Source organism: Jaculus jaculus, chromosome 13, assembly GCF_020740685.1.
Source record: "Jaculus jaculus isolate mJacJac1 chromosome 13, mJacJac1.mat.Y.cur, whole genome shotgun sequence".
Taxonomy (NCBI): Eukaryota; Metazoa; Chordata; class Mammalia; order Rodentia; family Dipodidae; genus Jaculus; species Jaculus jaculus.
In genome coordinates, this window is record NC_059114.1 from 93,993,244 (window position 1) to 94,018,527 (window position 25,284).

General features: G+C 46.2%; 2 protein-coding genes across 5 annotated transcripts in view; both read right to left on the bottom strand.

Moving 5' to 3' along the window:
* Positions 1–1,060: 1,060 nt before the first annotated feature.
* Myoz3 (myozenin 3) lies at positions 1,061–18,204 on the bottom strand. Its single transcript, XM_004652621.1, has 5 exons — positions 18,144–18,204; positions 6,952–7,106; positions 3,721–3,856; positions 3,202–3,364; positions 1,061–1,229 (listed from the first exon to the last, which is right to left on the bottom strand). The coding sequence occupies exons 1-5, from the start codon at positions 18,202–18,204 to the stop codon at positions 1,061–1,063; spliced, it is 684 nt and encodes a 227-aa protein (XP_004652678.1).
* Positions 18,205–21,603: 3,399 nt separating this feature from the next.
* Positions 21,604–25,284, bottom strand: part of Synpo (synaptopodin) — a 56,122-nt gene continuing 52,441 nt past the window's right edge. For all 4 annotated transcript variants that reach the window (XM_045132314.1, XM_045132315.1, XM_045132317.1 and 1 more), the window contains one exon: positions 21,604–24,074. In XM_045132314.1, coding sequence (XP_044988249.1) covers positions 23,409–24,074 — 666 coding nt within the window. In that variant the 3' untranslated portion in view covers positions 21,604–23,408. The remainder of the gene's footprint in view (positions 24,075–25,284) is intronic.

A 25,284-nucleotide genomic window follows, 5' to 3' on the forward strand; every position in this document is an offset into this window, starting at 1 on the left:
CAGGCCTTTTGCTGCTGCAAACATGACTGAGTGCTGAGCCATCTCTCCAGACCTGACAAGAGTCTTTAATGGATGCCCATTCCTCCGCTGACTCTGCTTCTGGACCACTTAGTTCCCTCTTTTGACTGAGGATAGCCATTCTGTAACTTCAGTACTATACTGCTCTCTGAAGTTGTATTGAAAATTAGGAAGAGAATGTAGAGTTCCACTGCCAGCTTAGCTGAGACACTCCAAAGCAGCACTTCACATCAGCATCCTCATTGAGCTAAGTGCTCTGCTCAGACAGGAGGAGGAGGAGGAGTCCTTCGAAGTGCCTGCACTTTTGTACCTGTCTTCTAGAGTGCTGCACACACCACTGTGACCTCTTCTTTTGATCCCCATAGTCACCCCTTATTCCAGACCTTAGCTATTATAGACTTTCTGGCCCTCAGCATTGCTCCTATGCCCTACATAGCAACCATCAAGGCCATTACCAAACCCTCCTTTTTTCTTCAGTAGTACCCTATCTCTGACCCTAACACAACTCTCCCTTCTCTGGAATACTTTATCCTTGGGCTCAGTTCCATAATACCCTCCTGTCACACCTCTCTCCTCCTCTTACAAGCTTTTGAGCTCCCATCCCACACTCAGGTTGGGGCTCCTTCCTCTGTTCCCTGGCACTTTGTTTTCTGCTGTCCATCAGCATACTACTGCTTTACAGATTTGTATCACCATCATTTCCTACTCTAGACCTAGGCCTGGCATCATGTCTAGCACATAGCAAGGGCTTCAGAAATGCTAAGCACATGAATAGATGCCAAGACCACTTTATCTCAGTAGGTGGGAAAATACATAAAGTGGGTGTGGTGGTGCCCTAATCCCAGCGCTTGGGTGGTGGGGGAAAGATGATCAAGAATTCTGAGTCACCCTTGCCTATAGAGAGTTAGAGGTCAGTCAACTATGTGAGACCTTGTCACCAAGAATCAAACAAATGTCAAAAAGATTAACTGTGAAGTGCTGTCCAACAAGTTGTGGCTCCAGATGTTCCCTGAGCCCTGAGTCTGGGGAAATTAGGGTGGAGCTATAGTTCCTCCGACTCTGGGAGCTTGCGGACCCATCCCTGAGCAACCCTGTTGAAACTGGGTCTGAGGCGGAGGAGTTCCAAGCCACTGAAGGGCTCTGGGACAAAAGGAGTGCCTGCCTGGGCAATGGTCACCCCAAAAAGGGGTCCTCCAAACGGTACAGGAGTCCTGGAAGAGAGACAGAAGTGGGTGGTGGTGGGGAGGGAGGCAGCACACTGACATTCACACACACGGCCCCTCCTTGCCTCTTTTAGAGTCTCAATTTGCCCCACTAAGCAGGAAAAGGCCGTACTAGCATTAACAGGTTCCTCTAGTTCTGCTCTCCAAATCTGCACCCAGTGGAGAGGAGGAGTGACGTTTCCAAAGTTGGAGCTGTCCTGTCCTAGCAACCTGCTAGGTTCCAATCAGCGCCAGAAGAGAACACTGGAAGAAGGGGTTTTCTTTCCTCTTGTCACCTCCCTTACAAGGAATACCCACAACTGGAGAGCAGAGTGAGGACTGGAACAAGCAGTAGGAATCAGCAGTAGGAATGCAAAAGTTTCACCAGTTATTTGCTGACTAGAGGACAATTTGGCAAGATCTTTTAAAACCTGAAGATGTGTGAATTTAGTCACCCAGCAACTCCATCTGTAAGCATATGGCTGAGGGAGGCTCATGTCTACACATATACATGAAGAGGCAGGAGAGTAGGGCATTAGTGACAAGCCAGAAGCAGCCCCCATACCCACTGGCAGAGGAGTGGACAAGCCAGAAATGACAAAACACCATACATAAGGGACAGGAAATGAATTACATGTATTAGTGTGGTGCATTTCAAAGGCACAATGTTAAACGGGAAAAAGTTACAGAATGAAATACAAAGAATTGAAACACACAATGTTGCATGCCCTCTATGTAAGCTGCTACTGCCTGAACAATAGTTCTGAAAATGTACAGGTCATGCTGACAACCTTGTCACTACTATAAAGAAAGCTGAGAATGAAAATAGGTGAACAAAGAAATCATGCCTTTCTTTTTTTGTAGTTGACTAATATCTTTTCAAAGAGAACATGGGGCCTTGTGCATGCTAGGCAAGTTCTCTATCAGTGACTTGTCCCCAGCAATATTTTGTTTTTATTTTAAGGAATATGTATGTATGCAAAGCAAGAATCGTGTAGTATTTTCCTTGCAGCAGGAACTAAAGGAAAGAGTAGGTTCACCTCTGGGGTAGAAGGGCAAACCTTGGTTAAGCCAGGACAGTACTGGGGCCCAGACACCCCAGCTTTTGCAGCAACAGCCTAGCCCCTAGGGAACAGCTTGGGTGGACACTGTCCAAACGCCAAAAACCTCACACTCTGCCTCTTAGACCTCACACTCTGACTCTTGACTAGAAGCCCTGACTGAACTCTGTGTGGCACCCAAATAGTGCTGTTCCTCCTCTCTATGCTTCAATTGCTCCCTCTGACCCAGAAGAGGGTTTCCTAAAACCCTCCTGCTGCTGGGAATATGCCTCAGCCACCATTCTGAGTGGGAGGGTGCTCCCTGGGAAGCTGGCTGGCTGGTCTTCCACCTTGTTTTGTGACCTTGAGCAGGCTGTTCACATCCTAGTTGGGCCTTTTCATTTGCAGAGTGAAAGGAATCTGGTGTCTGCCCCATGCTGTTGTGGAGGTGTGGCTCATTCACACACACCCACTCTTGCATTTATAGAGCACCACACAAGAGTGAAGCATTGTTCTATCAAGACCTCTGTAAGTAACAACAGCATGCTGGGGCTAGAGCTGGATTGCAGAAAGCACTCAAGAAAAGCAAAGAAGGGTGCTGGAGAAAATGGCTCAGAGGTTAAGGGCACTTTCTGACAAAGCCTCACAGCCTGGGTTCAGTTCCCCAGTACCCATGTTAAGTTTGATGTACTCATGTACAAGGGCTAGAGAGATGGCTTAGCAGTTAATGCGTTTGCCTGCAAAGCCAAAGGGACCTCGGTTTGATTCCTCAGGCCGCACGTAAGCCAGATGCACAAGGTGGCACATGCGTCTGGAATTCATTTGCAGTTTCAGGAAGCCCTGGCATGCCCATACTCATTCTCTTTCTCAAATAAATAAATTTTTAAAGAAAAGCAGACAAGGGCTTCCCTATACTGCCTGCAGGATCCAGCCTGACTTACTTGTTGAAGTTCCTAAAATTGCGGAAGTTGGGTATGTAATTTTGACCATTGCTTGCATAGTCTTGGTGGCTGATGAACTCCTGCCATGGGCACTGGTAGCCCTTGGGAATGGCTGTGTGGTTGAACTTCTCAGGAGGTATGCCCTTCAGTGGCTCAGCATAACCTGGGGACAAAGCGACATGGAGAATGGGCCACAGCCAGTGGGCACTGCAACTCTTTCCCCTCCCCTGAAACAAGGATGAGGAAAAAGATGTGAGTCAAGAGAGAAGAGTGGTGGGATGAGATGCCAAATATGTAAAGGGGAGCCTCCCCCACCTCCAGACACTAGGAGCATTGGAGCCTGTGTATAGACTGTTTGGAGGTGTGACTTTGTGTGGAGTGGGTGACTTGAACTTTGCGTTCTGGGGTAGGTGTATGTATGTATGCATGCATGCACATGTGTTCTTCTTGACCTAAGCTTTCACACTTGTGCTCTTCATCCCCCCAGCCCTAGGCCCAGGACCCAGGGCAACGGCTCACCTGGTGCCAGGGCGCTGGGACTTGGGACTCGCTCAGTTGGGGAAGCTGCCGGGTGGACACCTCCAGGGCCCTCGGGCGAGGCCGAGAACACATGCAACTTGGAACTGTAGGTCTTCTCTTCCAAGCTATTGGCAACCTGATTACAAGGGATAGGTACTCAAAGGCCATGTCCTCCACCCCAGTTTCTCCTGGGGTGTCTTTCACCAAATCACATTCTGGAAATGCCCAGGATCTGGGGGCTGGGGCTGGGAATAAGTAGCCAGGGTATTCTAACACCTGAGAGAAAGGAATGAGGAGTGGCTTGGGAGGAAATTGGGAGATCTCCAGGGAGATTAGAAGAATGCGGTCATAGTCAACAGTGATAAAGCCCCAGTGCCTAGAACAGAGGAATATCAATATTCATTGCTGTTGTAATATCTGTTCAGGGTCAGATACTTCCCCAGGCTTTAGTTGCCTTCTCCATAAAGTGGTGATGCTAATGAAGTACTTAGGCATTAGCAGGCTTGGAAGTACTGAGGATAGCCCCTCTTTTATGATCAGGTTTGATCCCCACTTCCCCTTTCTCTGGTAAAGGGAGGAGGTAGGTCTATCACAGCTTTGTAGAGGAAAACTACTTTGTCCCGATCAAAAGAATGATACTTGAATTTTACCTCTGGCTCTTGGAAACAAGATACTCAAAATGTAAGGTGTGGTCCCTCTCTTAATAGTTAATCCAACTGAGCCTGTCCCAAGAGACCACCCCCCCCCCACCTAAAGACACACTGAGGATGTGGAAGGAATATGTATCCCTTAATGAGGAAGTGTTCTTAAATCCACAGAAACCCCTCCTTCATGGTGGCTTGCGGTTCCTCACTGCTGAGTCTGCCAGCTTCTCTGAGTTCTAATTCAGAAAGTATAGCTTTTCCTCTTCTCCCTTTTTATTTCTTCTCTGGTTCCCTGGGGGTTGTGACTTGGTTTTTTTTTGTTGTTGTTGTTTGTTTGCTTGCTTTGTTTATTTGAGGTAGGGGCTCGCTCTAGCCCAGACTGACCTGGAATTAACATGTAGTCTCAGGCTGGCCTCACACACACAGCCATCCTCATATCTCCACCTCTTGAGGGCTGGGATTAAGGGTGTGCACCACCACTTCTGGCTCTCTTGGGTTTTTTAGGCCTTTTTTCCTTTATTTATTAGAGACACACAGAGAGAGAGAGAGAGAGAGAATGGGCACACTAGGGCCTCTAGCCACTGCAAATGAACCGGAGAGACATGCACCACCATGTGCATCTGGCTTCCATGGAACCTGGAGAATCAAACCTAGGTCCTTAGGCTTCTCAAGCAAGTGTCTTAACCACTAAGCCATTTCTCCAGCCCTCTTTTTTTAAAAAAAATTTATTAAGTTGCAAGGAGAGAGAGAAACAGGGAGAGAGTGTGTGTTTGTGATGGGCACACCAGGGCCTTCTGCCACTGCAAATGAACTCCAGATGTGGCATAACCTCCATTGTTGAGCCCACCTGCTTCCTGGGCATGGCTTTCTCTATTCCTATTGTCCATTTCCCTTCTCCCAGCAGCTGCCGAGCTATAAAACTTCTTTTCCCTATGGTTTTTCTCTCAAGATCTAATAACATTGCCCTCCAGTTTTGTTTTTTCTTTTTAGGAGCTTTTTAGAATTTTTATTCATTTATTTGAGAGACAAAGAGGCAGAGAGAGAGAATGAGAGAGAGAGAGAGAGAGAGAGAGAGAGAGAGAGAGAAAGAGAGAGAGGCACACCAGGGCCTCCAGCCACTGCAAATGAACTCCAGACGCATTGTCCATCTGGCTTATGTGTGGCCTGAGGAATCAAACCGAGGTCCTTTGGCTTTGCAGGCAAATGCATTAACTGCTAAGCCATCTCTCCAGCCCTTGTTTTTTTTTTTTTTTTTTAATCTGTTTTCTTTTTATTTCGTTTTTTTTTTTTTTTTTTATTTTAGGCAAGCCCAACATTTTTATTTTTATGCAAGAGAGAAAGAATTGGTGTGCCAGGGCCTCCAGCCACTGTAATCAAACTCCAGACATATGCACCACATTGTGCACATGTGCCACCTTGCCGCTGGCATCACTTTGTGTGTCTGGCTTACATGGGACCTGGAGAGTTGAACATGAGTCCTTAGGCTTTGTAGGCAAGTGCCTTAACTGCTAAGCTATTTCTCCAGCCCATCCTCCAGTTTTCTTTTGAGTCTGTTTCTAAATTATTTTACTTATCTATTTAGTTAGTTAGTTAGTTTTTTGAGGTAGGGTCTCACTCTAGCTCAGGATGACCTGGAACTCTGAAGTCCCAGGCTGGCCTCAAACTCACAGAAATCCCCCTACTTTCACCTCCTGAGTGCTGGGATTAAAGGTGTGCACCACCAGACCCAGCTAAATTCTTTTATTAAGGAGTCTAAGAACTCACAAAATGTAACCCCAGGTCCCTGATAACAATGATGTTGATGATAGAGTGTGCACTGCCTTGGGTTCATGGCACAGGTAGGGGTTTTGCCACTCTTAGTTTTCTTTTACATTCTCTTAGCCACCTTCTATATAACACAAACACTGAGGGGACACTTCCTATATAAAACAAAAATTAAGTGGTGAAGGATGAAATACTCACCTTTAGTAGCAGGACCCAAATTGCCTGCCATCTATCTGTCTAAAGCCTAAGGACAAGTTTTGTTTTGTTTTGTTTTGTTTTGCTTTGTTTTTCGAGGGAGGGTCTTACTCTAGCCCAGGCTGACCTGGAATTCACTATGTAGTCTCAGAGTGGCCTCAAACTCATGACGATCCTCCTACCTCTGCCTCCTGAGTGCTGGGATTAAAGGCATGTGCCATCATGCCCAGCTAAGAGTCTTTCTTTCTTTGATTCTTTTTTATTTGGAGGTACAGTCTCACTCTGGAACTCACATTGATCCTCCTACTTCAGCCTCCCAAGTGCTGGGATTACAGGTGTGAGCCACCATGCCTAGTTCATTTTGAACCTCTCTCTACCCAAAGATTGTTCCATGGCTTTCTCCTTCCACTGGGAAAAAGTAAAATAAGTCATTCCGTATTTTCAATGATAGATCAAGCTCAGGTCTGGACTGCATGCTGCCTGCTGCAAATTTAGCCTGGATTCTGATCTGCTAAGAGGTCCATCACAGTCTCTCCAGCTGGAAAACAGGGACTCCCAGAGGGGGCTAGAGGACCTCAGTCTGCTCTCCTAACCCACTACCCCAAAATAAAACTGGAGGTATACTCACCCCCTGCTGGCTGTCGGAAAGCTCAAAGGTAAACTTTTGCACCCGTCGCTGCCTCTTCTGGAAGAGGAGGGATCCACGGTTGTTGCGCAGTGACAGCTCCTCTATCATCAGGTCCTGGGGCACACTCAGCTTCTTCCCCAGGTCCAAGAAAGGGACTACCAGAAAGGCCAGAGAGGGCTCTTACCATCCAACCCAAAGTCACCCCTGCTGCTGCTTACAGAGTCTTATCCCAGCTTTGCACTTCCCTTGTGAGAATGCCTGTTTCTCTCATGCTTGACAACACTGGGGTGTCGGCATTCTTTGGAACCTTTTTCCCATCTGATGGGCAAGAGAGCTTGGTGCTCAGTGAACAGTGTTACATCTTATACTGTACACTTATTCTGTGAATTTCCTCTGATTCTTTTTTGCCTATAATGGTGAAGATATAACGAGAAAAGATCAGACTCTAAATACTTTTTTTCTTCTTCAACTATTGTTTATTTTTTAATTAACCAACTAATTGCAAATAATAAGCAGGCAATAAAGAACCTTTATATATTTAGCTTTCTCATAAAGTCTGACTAAACTCTGACAGAAGATAATATCTGGACTCTTTCTGATTTAATTTTACTGATTAAAATCACCTTAGTTCCCTGTCCTTCATTTAGAGGACCCTGGGACTTTAACCCAAAATCTCAAAAATACCTGGTACTACCAGGCTAAGGGGTTTCCTTATGTCTGTCATTTTCTCTTTGTAATTATTAAAAATTTCCTGGATTTTAAGCTCACCTTTCATGGGCTTCGTAATGATCTAAATTGTTCCTGCCCTATTTCCTCTGATTTTGCCTAATATTCTGAAACCTTTTAAAAGTTAGGAATATACTTTGTATGAACACTTCATGTGTTGGTACCAACATTTCCTTCCTCCCTGCCCCTAATCCATTAAGGGCCTACTTCAGTGGGATTGCTGGTATTCCCCATAGGGTTGTAAGCTATGTGTTGTAACAGCAGAAGTCAGGCATGGTGGGGGGCATACTAAATACTTTTTAAAGGAAGTCACAAGTATGGAATAATAAGAGAAAGAGAAGACTCAAGCCACTGGAAGGATAGAGCAACCACTCACTGAGGTGGGGAAAGCAGAGGAAAAAAGAAGTTTGGGAGAAGGTGTTTGGTTTTAAATATATGCCTTTTAAATTTCATTTATTAATTTAATTTTATTTTAAGACAGACTTTTGTGTAACCTAATTTATTCTCTTACTATGTAGCCAAAAATAACTTTGATCTCCTTGTCCTCCTGCCTCCACCTCCCAAGTACTGGGATAACAAGTTATCATTATACCTGGTTTATACAGTGCTGGGCAAGCATACTATTGACTGAGCTACATCTCAAGGCCTGGTTTTTCACAGGGTTATTTCTATTTTTTTATTTTATTTTGAGACAGTGTCTCGTATAGTCCTGGTTATCTTCTAACTCTCTATTGTAGCTGAGGCTGGCTTTGAATTCCTAATCCTCCTGCCTCCACCTCCCCAGTGCTGAAATTAAGATGTGAACCACAATGTCTGAACTGTTCTGTTTTCCAATGGCAAATGTGATGCTTGTCTCTCTTCTCATGGATAAGATTAGTATTGTGGCCACTTCAGAGCTCAGTAATGTCCTTACTATTTAGCTCCTAACCCCATAATTTGTGGTTGCCCTATTAGAAAAAGACATACTCTTACACTTGATGAAAAAAGTAAGATTTTTAGAAGTCAGAGAACTGAGTACTAAGGGTGATTACAGGAGAAAGTTCTAAATGAACATCATGGCCAGCATTGTAGTTCTGTAACATCAGATACAAGATCAGGGTGTCATTCAGTGGTAGAACAACTGCCTAGCATATGCAAGGGGTCATTCTCATCTATCACAGCAAAAATATAAATAAATACAATAATCATATACCTCTGTGCCAGTTATATAGATGGCATTTTAAGCTGAAAGGCTGGGTGAGGTCAAGAAGATAGAACACAGATACAGAGAGCCAGTAACTAACCCTAGAGTTCTCCCACATTTAAAAGGATGAAATCAACCACCCTCCCTAGAGCCTGGAAAAGAAAAGCCAGCAGATAAGTAAGAGGAAATCTACCTGGAGTGGCACCCTGGAAACCAAGTGACAGACTGCCTAATGGAGTTGAAGGCTACTGACATGTCAAGTTAGGTGAGGCCTGAAAACTGAATATCACAACTAACCCAGAGGCAGAAGTAATCTCTACCAACTCAGTGGTTATGAAGCATTTAGCTATGGAAGCCTGATCAGAGAGGGTTCAAGAAGAAACACAGAGCCGGGCATGGTGGAGCATGCCTTTAATTCCAGCACTCAGGAGGCAGAGGTAGGAGGATTGCCGTGGGTCTGAGGTCACCCTGAGACTACATAGTTAATTCTAGGTCATCCTGGGCCAGAGTGAAACTGTACCTCAAAAAACAAAAAGCCAAAGAAAGAGAGAGAAATACAGAGTGGAACAAGATTTACCACACCACCAGGGAGCAATTGGCCAAATCCAAGAATCAGAATTATTCAATGAAGACAACTGCCCAACTTCAAACAAGTGAACAACATGGAAAAGGGGAAGGAGTTTTTTTTTTTTTAGATTAAAAGATATTTTAAAGATATAGTAACCAAATAAAATAATAAAAATAAAAATCAGACTGGAAGTCAGGCTTGGTGGTGCATGCCTTTAATCCCAGCACTTGGGAGGCAGAGGTAGAAGAATTGCCATGAGTTCAAGGCCAACCTAAGACTAACTCCTAGTCAGCCTGGGCTACAGTGAGACCCTACCTCTAAAAACAAAACAAGGGCTGGAGAGATGGCTTAGCGGTTAAGCGCTTGCCTGTGAAGCCTAAGGACCCCGGTTCGAGGCTCGATTCCCCAGGACCCACGTTAGCCAGGTGCACAAGGGGGTGCATGCGTCTGGAGTTCATTTGCAATGGCTGGAGGCCCTGGCACACCCATTCTCTCTCTCTCTCTCTCTCTCTCTCTGCCTCTTTGTCTGTCGCTCTCAAATAAATAAATAAAAATAACAAAAAAAAATCGGACTGGAGAGATAGCTTAACAGTTAAGGTACTTGCTTGCAGAGCCTAAGGACCCAGGTTTGATTCCCCAGGACCCACATAAGCCAGATGCAAAAGGTGGTGAATACATCTGGAGTTCATTTACAGTGGACATAGGAACTAGAATACCTATTCTCTCTCTCTCAAATAAATAAATTAATAAAAATAAAATAAATAAAAATCAGCATCCTTGCTTGGATTAAAGCAAACTTAATTAAAAATTAAGCTAAATTTAAAAATTGGAGACAACTGAATATGAAATGGGTTACTGTATAGCATTAAATCACTATTCTGATTTTGTTCAATGTGCTAACATTTTAGTGGTATGCAAGGATAGTTATTTTTTTTCACTTGGGATGGATGATAAAGAAATGAGAAGGGGGAGAAATGACAGGCTCCAGTATTAGCTTTGACACCTAGTGAATAAAGGACATGCTGTGGGGCTTATATTCTACCTTTGTTTGTGTTTGGAAATTGACATTATAGACTATCAAGAGGATGAAAAGAAGAGAATGGATAGTTACTGGAAGGACAGTGGCTGCTGGTAGCTGTGGAATCAGAAAGAGCAGCTAATAAAGGCATGGGTGTTAGCTAAGGGGATGCTTCACAGTGCAATAGAAGGAGAAGAAATGCCAAGGGAATATCCCTGAACCCAAGATGAGGAGGATAGATGTCCCATGCCTAGTTGCAGGACTGGATTAGACAGATGTAAAGCAGAGTCCACCCATGCTCTCCAGAGGGAAAGCTGAGAAGAAATGGGCAGAGATGCAAGCAAGTACATAGATATGGCAGAGGGGACTAGAAGATGTCCTCTGATAGCTATTTTCTCTTTGAAACATGAAGCAAGACTGTTAGCTGAGATAAAGATGCAAGAGGAGGTAGTGAAGGCCTGAGCAATGAAGAGAGAGGTTGCCAGAATTGTCATAGACTGTGGAGAAGAACAGCTGGATGAGGCCACCAGCAGCACAGAGAACCCATAGCAGTTGCTGTTCCCTCCATTCCATGGAATCCCAAACAGACATGAAGAAGGAACGTGGATTTCTTCTTCATTCTGTCAACCAAATATTTGCAGGCACAGTAGCACATGCCTGTAATCTTAGAACTTGAGAAGTGGAAGAAAGGGGTCATCCTCAACTACATGAGATCCCATGTCAAAAACCAAACAAGCCAGGCATGGTTGTACACACCTTTGATCCCAGCACTCAGGAGATATGAAGATCACCATAAGTTCAAGGTCAGGCTGAAGTACAGAGTGAATTTCAAGTTAGCCTGGAATACAGCGAGACCCTGCCTCAAAAGAAAAAAAAAAAAAAAAAAAAGGAGAACTGGAAGTTGTTTTCACTGCTTGCTGCCATGTTAACAAGGAAGTGTATGGAATTCTTAAAAATATGACAATTTATAAATAGATACATAATAAAAGTCTGCCCCCACATCATATTGTCAAACACTATACCGATTAACTGAGCTCAGATTTTATGAAAGATAAAGGATAACTACTTGACTAATTCTACTTTAAGGGATTTGTTATTAGGAAAAGAGTTGAAGAAACATATCCAAAGATATATGTACAAGAATATTTTGTTGCATTGGGGTTTAAAATTGGGGAAACTGTGGGATTTTACCTTGGGGTGGAAGCTGCACAGATACTCTTTTGTGTGTCGGTCTGTGTACATGTTCATGTGTGTGTGCCCATGTGTGTAGGTGTGCATGTACATATCCAGATGCTCTTTATGAGTGGATAATAGTCCACAGCTTTTACAGGGAACTGCCCAGTGCCATGCAGACTGCTGTAGTCCCCCTTAATGAGGCAGGATATGTTATCTGGAGTTGAGCCTCCAAAACTCCACACCAAGTCAGACTGAACTTGGACTAAAGTTGAGTCACATCCTCAGTAAATCATTTGCATAAGACTACTCAAATCCTGCCCACACAAGATAAGCATTTGGGACTTACATTAGGGGTTGGTTCAATAAGTAAGAAATGTCCAACAAATATGTGCTAAAGTAGAGTTAAGTCAAGCCAGGATGAAAAGAAGACTGTGGTGTGTTATTAAGGAAAGGAAAAAAAAAAAAAAAAAAAGAAGAAGAAGAAGCAGAGTTCTGGTCAAGATGGTGGCCTCCTAACCAGTTTCAGCTCCTAGAGTAAAACAGGCAAGAATTATGGGGCTCTAGGATAAGTTGGTCTTAGCAGACCTCTACTGGGCAGGCAGTATCCAGGAGGTAGGCACAGTTGGTAATATGCTGGTTCCCACGCTCTCAGGTAGCACACTGGACCCTCACCAACCAGGTTCACCAGTGCACTGCCCACAGGCTTCCCTGACTGTGCCCACGGACCAGTGTACTTCCCTGTTTCTTGCTGAGCTGCCCACAGACTCCTCTGACTGTGCCCCTAAACTCAAGCAATTCCCTGTCTCATACTGCAACCTGGGTGCATGGGCCTGCAGGATCCCCAGACTGCACTCCTTGACCCACCCATGTCTCCCCTGCACTTCTGGCAGGAGCCCCTGACTGTGCTTCTTGACTTGCCAACCCCCTTCCCATGCTTTCCTGTATCCTACTGCACTGCCTGCAGGATCCTCTGACTGTGCCCCATGACCCATAAGCACTTCCCTGTCTCTCTGCCTTGGTGTGCCATTCTGAAGGCTCCCTGGACTATGCCCCTTAACCTGACACACTTTCATGTCACTGCCCCTGCTTACAGCCCTTTCACACCCTGTGTGGCCTCCAGGCACCTGTGTGTGTATGTGTGTGTGTGTGTGTGTGTGTGTGTTTGTATGTACACGTCCCTTAGCCCACATCCCTGTTTCCCCCACATCAGCCAACTCCCTGATCTGGCCTGAGCTGTGGAACCTAGCAACCTCCATTATCTCTCCACCACCCTGCCCCTGCCAGTGACCACTTGGAGCATCACCTCAGCCCCAGAAGGGAAATGCACAAATATTTGGCAACCACTGCCAGGAGGAACCAGTGAGTCCTCCATAACCTGCCCATCTGGGTACAGTAGGGGATCAAGGACAAGTGCTACTTCTCCTGAGCCACAGCAAGACACAGTTGAGACCAGATTGAAGAGATTCCAGACCTCCAAATGCACCTTTGGCATTAAGCATCAGCCCAGAGCTGCTGGTGCACTTACACCCTCCACAACCTGCACATCCCTAAATACAAAGCCATCACATGCCTGTTCTATTCAAACATAAAACAGTATACTCACTGAAGACACTACAAGGGAAAACTCTTGCTTTCTCCTTAGATGGGTATACCTCATCGCCAAAAAAATGAAATAACTAATTGAGAGATCTCCAACAAGGTTGCCTAGTCTCACAATGGATGTCTCCAATGAAAAAAAAGAGGAGACAACAGGAATAGAACCCCAAAATCAAAATACAAGATATGTTATCCTGACCAAGCAAATTGCATAACTGGAAACAAATCAACAAAAAACCAACAATCACATAAATGAAATGTATACAGCTGTCTTTACTAGGCTTAAAAGATGAAAACCAGAGAGACCTCAAAAAAGAGATAAATGAACTGAAGACAAGCCAAAAAAAATTGAGGATCTTAGTAACCAACTGGTTAAGCTTAATGAAGACATAGGAAATACAAGAATGAATTTCAAAAAACATTAAGAAAATCAAGACATGACCTGAAATTGGAACTCAACAAAGGGATGGATACTATACAGAAAAAGGCAACAGAAAATACAAACCAAATTGAACTAGTGAAAACCTCTCTAGAAACCCTCACTAACAGAGTTAACCATGTGGAAGACAGAACCTCATAGCTAGAAGACAAGACAGAAGAAACAGCTCAGGAGTTCAAAACTTCTTGGTAAGTTCAAAAATCTTGTGAACAAAACATGAGGGCACTGTGGGATACCCTAAAACAACTTAACATCCAGATCTTGGGTATACCAGCAGGGGAAGAAATTCAGACCAAAGGCACAGAGAACTTATTCAACAAAATTATCAAAGAAAACTTTCCCACCCTCTCAAAAAGAGACTCCCATTCAGATACAAGAAGCTAACAGAACTCCAAACAGACTGGATCAAAGAAGCAACTCTCCAAGGCACATCATTGTTAAAACTCTACAAATGAAACAGAGAGTGCTAAAAGCAGCAAAAGAGAAACAATATGTTACATACAAAGGCAACATATCAGAATTACCTCACATTTCTCAGTAAAAACCCTGAAAGTCAGAAGGCCTGGAATGGAGCACTTCAAAGTCTAAAAAATGATGGCTTCCAACACAAACTAATGTACCCAGCAAAAATATCCCTTATAATAGATGGTTAAAGGAAAATTTTCCATGATAAAAGCCAGCTCTATGATTTCATGAACACAAAGCCAAACCTACAGAGAATACTTCAGGGAATACTTCACATAGAAGAGTCCAAAAAGTAATCTCAACAGCCTACAAGAAGATCACAATAACCAAAACTAGGGCAGGCTCAAATAAGTACAAAGCCCAAGAAAGTATCAAACACCAGAAAGCACCCCAACGTAGTAGAGATTAAATTGAACCTCCCAGTTGAAACCCTAAACATAATGGTATTAATTCACCCATCAAAGGTCACAAGTTAACAGGGTGGATCAGAAAAAAATGAATCCTTCTATCTTCTGTCTTCGGTCTTCAAGACCACTTCCCCACTAAAGACAGACAACCCTTCAGGGTGAAAGCATGGAAAATGATATTCCAAGAAAATAAGAAACAAGTGGGCATTGCTATATTAATATCAGATAAAACAGACTTCAAACAAAAAGTAATCAAAAAGGACAAAAGGGCCACTTCTTACTCATCAAGGGAATGATCCAACAAGAGGACATCATAATCATAAACCTACATGCACCAAAACAGATGCATACACCACAGTTTATAAAACAAAATCCACTTGACAACAAAACAGAAATCAGCAATAGAAATAAACATTCTCCATTGTAGAATCTGTTTTTCTTTTTTCAGAATGTAGAGAGACCCAAGGAGAGAAAGCACCTCTCACACTTTATCCAAGGCCCAGCTGAAACCACAGAGGAGTTAAGGAGATGAGCAAGAGTGTGCCTCCCATGGTGAGCCTGACAATGTGTACCAGGGTAAAGGAGGCAGATGCTCATATCAAAGCAGAAATCCAGAAGCTCCTAAGAGTTCATCACTTAAGTATACTTAAAATACAACACCCACCATGGCTCAGGGAATTTTTCAGAAGAGGGTGTGGAGATTGTAAGAGCCACAGGTTGGGACATCATACACAGAGGCATTGCCCCCACCCAATAACTGACTGCTGCTCTCACAATGCATAACTCACAACCCCATGAGGAATACCAGAAACCCCACCATGGTGGTTCGATTGAGGTGTCCCCAATAAACTTAGGTGTTGATTTTGGAATTAAAGCTTCCTGGAGGCAATGTATTGTTGGGGGGAGTCTTATGGGTATAATAGCCAGCTTCCTCTTGCCAGTGTTTGGCACACTTTCCTGTTGCTCTTATTCATCTGATGTTGGCCAGGAGATGACATCCACCCTCTGGCCATGCCATCATGGAGCTTCCCCTCAAGTTTGTAAGACAAAATAAACCCTTTTCCCCAAAAAGCTCCTCTTTGTTGGGTGTTTTCTACCAGCAATGTGAACCTGACTGCAACACCCACTGAGGGGCCCTCAGTGGAATGGGGGCAGGGAGGAAGGAAGAGATGGTACCAACACATGATGTATCTATCACAATGTATGTTCTTTCTTTTTTATTTTGGTTTTTTGAGGTAGGGTCTTTCTCTAGCCCAGGCTGACCTGGAATTCACTATTTGGTCTCAGGTAAGCCTTTAACTCATAGAGATCCTCCTACCTCTGCCTCCTGAGTACTGGGATTAAAGGCATGAGCCACCATGCCCAGCCAAAATATGTTCTGAATAATAATAATAATAATAATAATAATAATAATAATAATAGTAAAGCAAGCTTGAGAACATAGCTCATAGTATTTAGCCCACTTATGTGCACTTATATTATATATGACAGAAGAAATCAACATATTAACAGTAGTTATTCCCAAATGCTTCCTTTATTAAGAACCATGCATATAGCCGGGTGTGGTGGCGCACGCCTTTAATCCCAGCACTCAGGAGGCAGAGGTAGGAGGATCGCTGAGAGTTCGAGGCCACCCTGAGACTACATAGTGAATTCCAGGTCAGCCTGAGCCAGAGTGAGACCCTAACTCGAAAAAACCAAAAAAAAAAAAAAAAAAAAAAGAACCATGCATATGTGTTTTATCTGAATATTTTTTAATGGATTAATTACTTGGATAACCATATAGAAGCAGCATACCTGGGGATAAAGAGGCCTATAGTCAAATCCCAGCTTTTGTATTTACCAGCCATGACCACTTAGCTCTTTTGAGCCTCATCTCTCATCTGTAGACATGAAAACTGTCTACCTTTCAGAGTTATGAGGGACACCTGACATAAGGCACAAAAACTTCTAACATAGTATGGTAGTTTCAATGCATGTTCCCCACTGACTCAGGTGTTTTGTTCAGCTTGTAACTTGGATCTTCAGCCATCTGGCTGGAGGAGGTGTCAATGGGGGTGGATCCTGGAGTCTAGCCCTAAGGTGTCACTGCAGGGTGAATCTGAGTTCCAGCCCAAAGGTGTAAGAGAGAAGCCTGAGCTCTAGGGAGGAGTTCCTGCTTGCTGAACTTCCTTGTTGCTGCTTTTGGTTTTTGTGGGCTGTTTGGTTGTTTCTCTTTGCTTAGAGGTATGGAAGTAGCTTCTTCTGCTACTGATGAGACTTCCCCTTGGATCTGTAAGCTTGAAATAAACCCATTACTCCCATAAACTGTGTCTCGTTTCCCAGCACTGTGAAGCTAACAACACACAGTGTCTGTCCTATGGCATCCAGCAATAAGGATTTTCCTTCATATTTTGCATTTCAAAAACTTAGGTATCTTAGCAGTAATCAACAAGCTATATCTTTTAAGTCTGGTATAAATGATGTATGTCTATATTTGGGGGTTAGTAAGTAGCCATGAGAAATGAGATTCATTGCATAACTCATCTGTAAAGCACCAATATCTCATCAAGTTTGCATATTTCAGCATACAAAGTCATGAAGAATAGGGACTGGGGGTGTGGCCCATGATTGCCTACTATGCATGAAGCTCTGCAGTCAACCCCCAGTACCCTAAAGGAAACAAATCATGAAGATAAAAAGAAACAGGACACTAACAAAAAGAGGTTAAGATTATATAAGATATGTTAAACACACACACACACACACACACACACACACACAATCTGATTGACAACTTTGTAAGTCTCTGACCAAGGCTAGTATCAGAAGAGCTCCAGGATGAGCATTTATTAGGACAGGCTCACTGTCACCTGAATCAGTCAACAGTCAACTGGGCTCTTGTCCAAAAGGCAAATGTATGAGCCCCACCCTACATTCACCAAATCAGAGGCTCTAGAGTAGAGGCTGTGTAGTCTAGGCTGTAACCAGCAGTACAGAGCCAGAGTGTTACTAGAGCTTGAATCCTCCAACATACTTGAATTAATTTTAAAAATATTTGAGAAGCTCCAATGTGAATCAAATAAATAAAACTCCAAAATTATACCTAGAGTTCTTACAGAGGTCTTATAAAAATTTGCAAGCATTAATTTTAAGTGCTTTATTCATTAGATGAGCCAGATTTTAAGTAAAGTTGTTTGGGTTTGTAAAATTGTTGAGTTGAACAATCTGTTCTTGCCACCCTCTCCAATCCTGTCCCCAACCATAGGGTTTAGCTACTTGGGCCTCAGTGAGACCCACAGTTCCAATAAGCAAGGGTGAGTATGCTGGGAACTTTTGGCCACAGTCAGGATTGTATCTGGGACCAGAGCCCTCAGAGTTCAACTTGGCATTAGTTGGGAACAGGGCAGTTTTGAGCCAGGTCCCAATCTGGGACACAGCTTCAGCAACTGCTCTGTGTACATAAGGCAAGTTCCCACCAGAGCCTCAGGAAGACTGTCAGCCAGGTGGCCAGCTTTTCTGGGTCTGCTTTGGAGCTCACACCAGCTTGTCAGGTTTGGAACCAGAAGGCCTAAGTGGCCATGATCTGAAACCAGGAGGAGTCTGAGAAAAGCATAGGGCTGGGTATACCTTACCTGGTCCAGCAAGGTCCCCAATGACAGCCATCCCTGGCTCTTTCTGTTCCTTGGGGATCATCCTGTGGAGAGAGACTCCCACAAATGGTTCAGGCTGCCTCCTTCCTCCCCAGAACTTCTCCAATTCTGTGCTAAACCAGCCCCAGCTATGAGCAGCCTGTAATCACAAGAAAGGGCTATCATAATTGAAGTACCTCTGAGGTCTCTGTACAGAGGAGGAAACTGAGACCTGGGGATGCTACATAAATCAGGATCCAGGCTCCTGGGGGCTCTGTCCTCAGAAGCTCTATGGCTTATCCCCATGCCTTGAGCATCAGGGCTGTGAAAGGTGGAGTCTCAGTAGTGATTGTCATCTTCTGGCCCAGGAGAGTTGGAATTGGAGGCTGGCAAAGGTTATAGAGAGGCAAGCATGGGCCAGGATGGGGCTACCCTGGGGTCTGCACACTGATCCTTTCCTTCTGTCCTCAGTACTGTCCCAAGGTCCTGAGGCTGACCAAAAAGGTAGAGAGAACCATCATCTAACCTCTTTTATCTCCATACCTCTGGGCTACTTCCTTGGTGTTTACTTCTCTCTCATCCCTTCTCTTCCTTTCCTCTTCCTCCACCTCCCCTTTTCATCTCACAGCACTTGCCAGGAATCTTGAAGAGGGTTAATAAACACAAGCCATAGAGAATCTCTGGGAGCTGCCAGCCCAGTCTCCTTACTTTGCATCAAAAGAAGCCAAGTCCCTGAACTCCTCATTATTGCTATTCTGCTACATTTTTCTCCTTGGCTTCCATATCTTTCCATATGCCCTCCATCTATACCCCACCCCCCCCACATGAAGCCCTAGTGGGTACTGAGCTGAGCAACACGAGTCTAATCAGTTCCTTTGACTTCCTCTGCAAATATGAAGAAGTAGCTCTCCAGCTCTGTGCCTCTGTTTACCCTTCTATAATTTAACAAGGATGGCTGGACTAAGCCATGAGGATAGACTTCAAGGCATCTCATGAGCCACTGACACTGAATATAAACTTGAATGTGTCTGCATGGATTGGGAACAAGAGTTATGGGATGACTGAGAACTCCCAAGTGTGACCACGCAGGATTACAATGCCACAGTTCATAAATCTGTCTGTGAATAAACACCCTTACTAATTCACAGGCTCTAGGAAGGATACCTAATTTATAGACAGAAAGTTGTTTGCATGACATCCTGAACAGAGCCATCACCTATCCTTACCTTTAACCCTAGTCATTCCTCCTCACTTAATGTACAGGAACTTGGAGCTTAGAGTTCCCTTCCTCCCAACCCAGGATCTAGGTCCCCATGAGGCCCAACTCCTGGGTCCTCTGAAGGGCTTTGCCCCTGCCCTGTAAATTGCCTAGTCTCCTGTGCTCATTCCCCCACCCCAAAATTTCCCAAGCTCCCCTAGAATGCTGGTACCTGAGAGGCTGGGACCACAGTGGGCAGGAAGGAATGTTAGACCCTCAAGATTAATACCTCAGTCAGAAAGCTGGGAGTTGTGTGGTCGGTGTCTGTTGCAGTCAGAGTCCAGTGGACAGTGAGCGGGGTTGCCTGCAGTCAACGCTGACTTCAGCTGACGAGAATCATTCCTGCCTTGTCCTGGGTCACAGCTTTATTTTGGGCTGCAACAGGAGCTGGGGCCAGATGCTAAAAGCACCAGGCCCTAGGGAAGACAGGTGCCCCAGCAACAGGCCCTTGCAAACAGAAGGGCTTGCACCCACAGGTACACACACATGGACACATGCACATGCCAGTCATCTGAAATTGGCTGCAGTCACAGCAGCTTAACTGTTGTGTCTTTAGTGCTTACAATGATAGCTGATAGGAACTCAATAAATTCTTGCTGGATGGACAAATGTGTGGATGGACAAATGCATGCATGGAAGAATAAGTATATGAATTGTCCTCTGATATCTTTGCTGGAATTTTTCTCCTCTTCTTCCTCTGTTCCTTCTTCCCTCCCTCCCTCCTTTCTGTTACCTTCTTGAATTCTCTGAGCCTCTAACCATGGACTGAAAATAAATAAGACAGGGCTCCCTCCTTAAGAAGCTCAACCATCTCAGACTCAGACCAGTAAATAAGTCTTTGTGCTGCATCACAGAAAATGCCCAGGGATCAGAAGAACATGCTACCAGCCTGGTCTGGAGCCTGGGCAGACTTCCCACGGGAGGAGACATTTGAACTGGGTCTTGGAGGATGCATGAAAGTTTATCAGGTGGAGGGGGCAAAGCCATTGCATCTGTAAAGACCATGGAGAACTGTCAGGTAGAGCTAGAGCTAGAGGCTGGGGGCAGTGCTGAGAACTGAGGCCGGAATAGGTGGATAGACACCAGATTTCCGAAAGGAAATTGATACAAAGGGCTGCTGAAGAGATTAAATTGGTGAAGTGGGATGGTCAGATTGGCATTTACCAAAGATAGCTTTGCTGATGAAAAGGACCATTCAAGAGGCAAGAGTGACTGGCCTGGGGCAAGAACAGAGAGGGTGGGAAGGAAAGGGTGTTGACAGGTACTTGGAGAATGCCTAGATCTTGGGGAAGAGACTGGAAATAGGAGGTAAGGAAAGGAGGAACAGATGGGGGTGGGTCAGATGCCAATCTCATAATCCCACTGGGGATGAACCACTTCAGAGTGTTGAGCACTGGAGTGAGATCATCAGTAGGCAGTGTGCACAGGAGAGGTCCTGGCTGAAATGATGACAGTGGTCAAGAGGCACACAAACCAATGCTAGGGCAGCATAGGTACAGCAAGGCTTCAAGGGCCCAGGGTAGGGAGCACTTGTCAGTGCAGAGTCCCAGAGCACATTCTGAACACCCAGTCATAACTGTAGCCCAGACTCTGCTCTAGCCCATGTTCTCAACTTTCTGCCCCTTGGGTTCCTCTGTCTCTTGTGGGCCTGAGCTTCTAGAGAGGACACATAAGGGATATCCCCAGGGCATGCTTGCCCTCATCTGGGAGTGGAGCTATAATCCCCTTCTCTGGGCCGAAGCTGGCACACCAGGAATTGAATCTTTGATGATGCTGACCTCACTAGGGTCACCTGGACTCATACCTGACCTCTTCTGCAACTTGACCTCTATAAAGGAATTAGTCCCAGAGCACTGGACCATGACTTAGTTTGGCCTGCCCACTCCAGCTACAACATCCTGTGGCACTACTGCTCTAAGACATCACCAAACTCAATTCATCCATAACAGCGTGTGTGTGTGGGGGGGGGGGGAGGGAGCTGAGGCACGGAGGAGTGGACCCACCCTGCTAATCACTGACAGAACTTAGGTTTCAACCAAGGACTTTTGTGGTTTTTTTTCATCATTTCCCACCACTGCTTGTAGCTGTTTATTCCCAAACTCTCAGCTCCAGTGTCTCATATTACCCAGAGTCCCATGGAATGGTTCATGCCTGAAAAGAAAAAAAGAGGCTTCAGGCAAACCAAAAACAACTCATGAGGCAGGAAAAGGTAGGAGACATTTATTGTGCTGAATTCTACAGGAGGCAAGAGGCAGGACACAGGCAAGCGCTAATGGGAAGAGAGTTGGGGAGAAGGGTGTCAACCTGGCAGAATAGCACAAACTTAGTTGCAGTTTCCCAAGGCTGCCCCCTGCCGACTCTTTAGAGAAATGCAGGTAAAAGTTGATCTACCTCATTGCTTCTGCTGAGATGCCTGGCAGTGTCTTTCCTGGGATGCACCAGGTCTCCTTAGCTACAAAAGATCCTACAGCAGGTAGAGGCTTTGGTATATGTGACCAGCCATCATTAACAGAATCTATATGTGCTAGAAGCTCTCCAAGATTACCCTTTTAATCCAATGTACACCACCTAATTCTGACTGTATTCTTCTATCTTTCCCTAAACTTACTCAGGGGTTCAAGGATTAATGTTAATCTAATTGATGGGTGGGTGAGTTACTAACAACCCAAAACCACACTGTCTCTCACCATTAGCAACACAGCAACATCTTGGTACTCTTTCACTTCACTACATCTGATCCTCAACTCTACCCTCTCACTCAAGTATTGTGAAGTTGATATTCTTGACTGCAAGGGGCACCATCAACCAATTCTTGTGATTATGGGACTCAGCATATTCTTCTCAGTGTCCCTCCTAGGGACTGGAATCAGAACTACTGAGATATAACGGGCAGGCTGAAACCAGGCTCTTCAAGGTCACTCGGCACCAGGTGTGACCTAAGCCAGAATGGTACAGGAAAGAGATGGATAGAACACTCTTTTGGACATGGCATGAACAGTGAGTAGGCTGGGGCCTGAAACTGAAGTGAGTATTGCCTAGGTGGCCAGAAATACTGGCCCACTCTGAGGTTAGTTTATCTGTCCCTGAATTCAAGCCCTGCCATCCCCACTTCCACTCTTCTCCATCATATTCACCTGGCTCCCTGGCAGGAGCAGCTGTTTTCCATCTCTTCTCAAAGAAGCTCTATATTTATCTGGTGACCTTTAGCGAGATCTCCCTAATTTCTAATACTATGGAATGCATTTCAGGGCAGGAAGACAGCAGAAGTCAGAAGTCCCTCCCACCCCAAGCTAAAATTTTCTCTGGCTTGCATTTTCTGTAACAAGGATCTTTCGGTCTCCCTCTTTCCAAGTAAGCCCAAATTGAGGGCAGCGAGATAAGGCACATGTTAGCTCTCTAGTTCTCTCCCCAGCTTTGGTGAGGTGGAGAAGACAGCATGAAAGGGTCTAGGGAGAGTTTTCCTGCCCTCTCTCCCAGGAGAGGGCCAACAGGGCACCTTGAGTTGGTCTGGGAGATCTGTCTAAATGTCATCAGATAAAAATAGAGCTTGTCTGAGAAGGGATGAAAAACAGCTGCTCCTGCCTGGGAGTTGGAGTCAGGGAGCCAAGGTGATCAAGCCCGGGCCTGCGCATGGGTCATGGTCTAGGTTCTTCTGAACACACCCCTCATTTGCCAGACTACAGAGAACACAGGGAAGAAGGACACGATGAAACCCTGGATGCAACAGGGCCAAAGGCCACGTGCACAACTACCTCCTCCAAGACATATCTGTGTGGATGGAAGAGGAAATTTAGATACTTGGAAACTGCCTTGGCCAAAGTCACATTAAACAGCTGCGATAGCTGAGGGTTAGTGACAAGAGACTCGCTCAGGGTTACATGAGTAAATGACAGAGCAAAAACTAGAACCCATATTTGGGTCTCTATCCCATAAAGTCAGACCCTTTGGGGTCTCGGTGCTAGGACAGCAAAGCCTCACGCTTCTTCCCAGGGCTCTGAGGAAGCGAAGCGTTAGGTGGTGCAGGAGGCCTCGGTGGGGAGGCTCCCACGCTTTAACCTCAGACCGCCGTTCCACCCGCGGGGACAGATGTTGTAGGCGAGAATGCCCGGAGACTTAACCCCGGAGTCCTCGGAGTCCAGGGACACATCGGAGTCCGTGGGCGAGCGGCGGTAGGGGCTGGGCCTGGGCGGCGCGGTTTCCGGGCTCAGGGGGCTGGAGCAGAGCAAGGACCGCGCCGGCCGCGGGCTCCGCCCGACTTGGGCGAATTCGGCCCCGCGCGCACCTCCCGCGCCCGAGCGGGCGGGCTGCGGGGAGCGCATGCGCGGTGGCGAGGAGCGCATGCGCGGCGGCGGCGGCGGGGAAAAGGGCCGCGGCGGTTCCGCGCCCGCCGGCCGCGGGGAGGCGCCCTTGCGCCGGGCCGCGTTGATGATGTTCCGAGCCAGGAGGGCCTGCAGCTGGCGGCTCGGGGGGCGCCCTTCGCTCTCGGGGCGCAGCGGGGAGACCGGGCGCTCGCTGCCCGGAGGGGACGTGCGCGGCGGCGGCGGCGGCGGGCTGCTCACGCTGCTCCCGCGACCCGGCTCCCACGGCCCGGGGCTGAGCCAGCCGTCCAGGCTGCTGGGGGGCCGGGACGTGCCGGGCGTCCAGGGCGGGGAGGCGGGCCGGCTCTGCGGGCGGTCCTGGGGAGAGACCAGAGGGCGGCAGTAGTTAGAGCCACTTCGCGGAAAACCCGAGCTTGGGGCGGGGCCGCGTCTGGCCGCCCAGGTCGCAGGGGCGGGAGTGGCGCCGGGCCCGGCGCGGAGAAGCTGCGGCCCCCCGCGGCGACCTCGCTCAGCTCCGAAGACCCGAGCAGCCTTCGCCTGTGCTGCCGGCCTCTGCTGAGGCCCCTGGCGGGCTCGGAAGCTGGCTTTGGAGACCCACTTCTTCGCTGGGAGGGAGGGACTGGGCAAGCAATCATCCAGCCCGCGGGCCTTAAGTGTCCTTCTCTGTGAAATGGACTCGCCACACACGAAACAGCGGTTACTTGTAAGAAACGGGGCTAACAGGTGCAAAGCCACAGGGGGCGGGAACAGGTCTTTTTTTTTTTTTTTTTGGTTTTTCGAGGTAGGGTCTCACTCTACCCAGGCTGACCTGAAATTCACTATGGAGTCTCAGGTGGCCTTGAACTCATGGCAATCCTCTTACCTCTGCCTCCCAAGTGCTGGGATTAAAGGCGTGCGCCACCATGCCCGGCTGGGAACAAGTCTTCTGAAGGTATTACTTCATATGTATGTTTGGAGTCTTGAACGATATGATTGCATTATCTTTAATTTTTTTAATTAAAAATATTTACCACTATGAAGATTGAACCTACGAGGCGTGGTGGCGCACAGCTTTAATCCCAGCACCCAGGAGGCTGAGGTACAAAGATTGCTGTGCGCTCGAGGATGGGCTGAGACAACATAGTGAGTTCCAGGTCAGTCTATACTACAGCATAACCCTACCTTGAAAACCAAAACAAACAAAGATTGGCCCTAATGAAGGACCCTTTCAGCCTTTTCTGTGTGGCCAGGCCACCTCCTCACTTTTCCCTTATGTTTCTGAGCTAGAAGAAAATCTAACTGACAGATGGGAATAAAGGAAGTAGGGTTACTCATTTCTGGTCAGCACTGTCCCTTCCTTGCACTTCTTACCAGCGTAGGGAAGGAGTGTGGCTCCTTAACCATCGAATGGTGGACATCTTTGAGGTTAAAAAGCTCTGCTCTGGGCTGGAGAGATGGCTTAGTGGTTAAGGCACTTGCCTGTGAAGCCTAAGGAGCCAGGTTTGATTTCCCCAGTACCCACAAAAACAAGATGCACATGGTGGCACATGCGTTTGGAGTTCACTTGCGGTGGCTAGAGGCCCTGGTG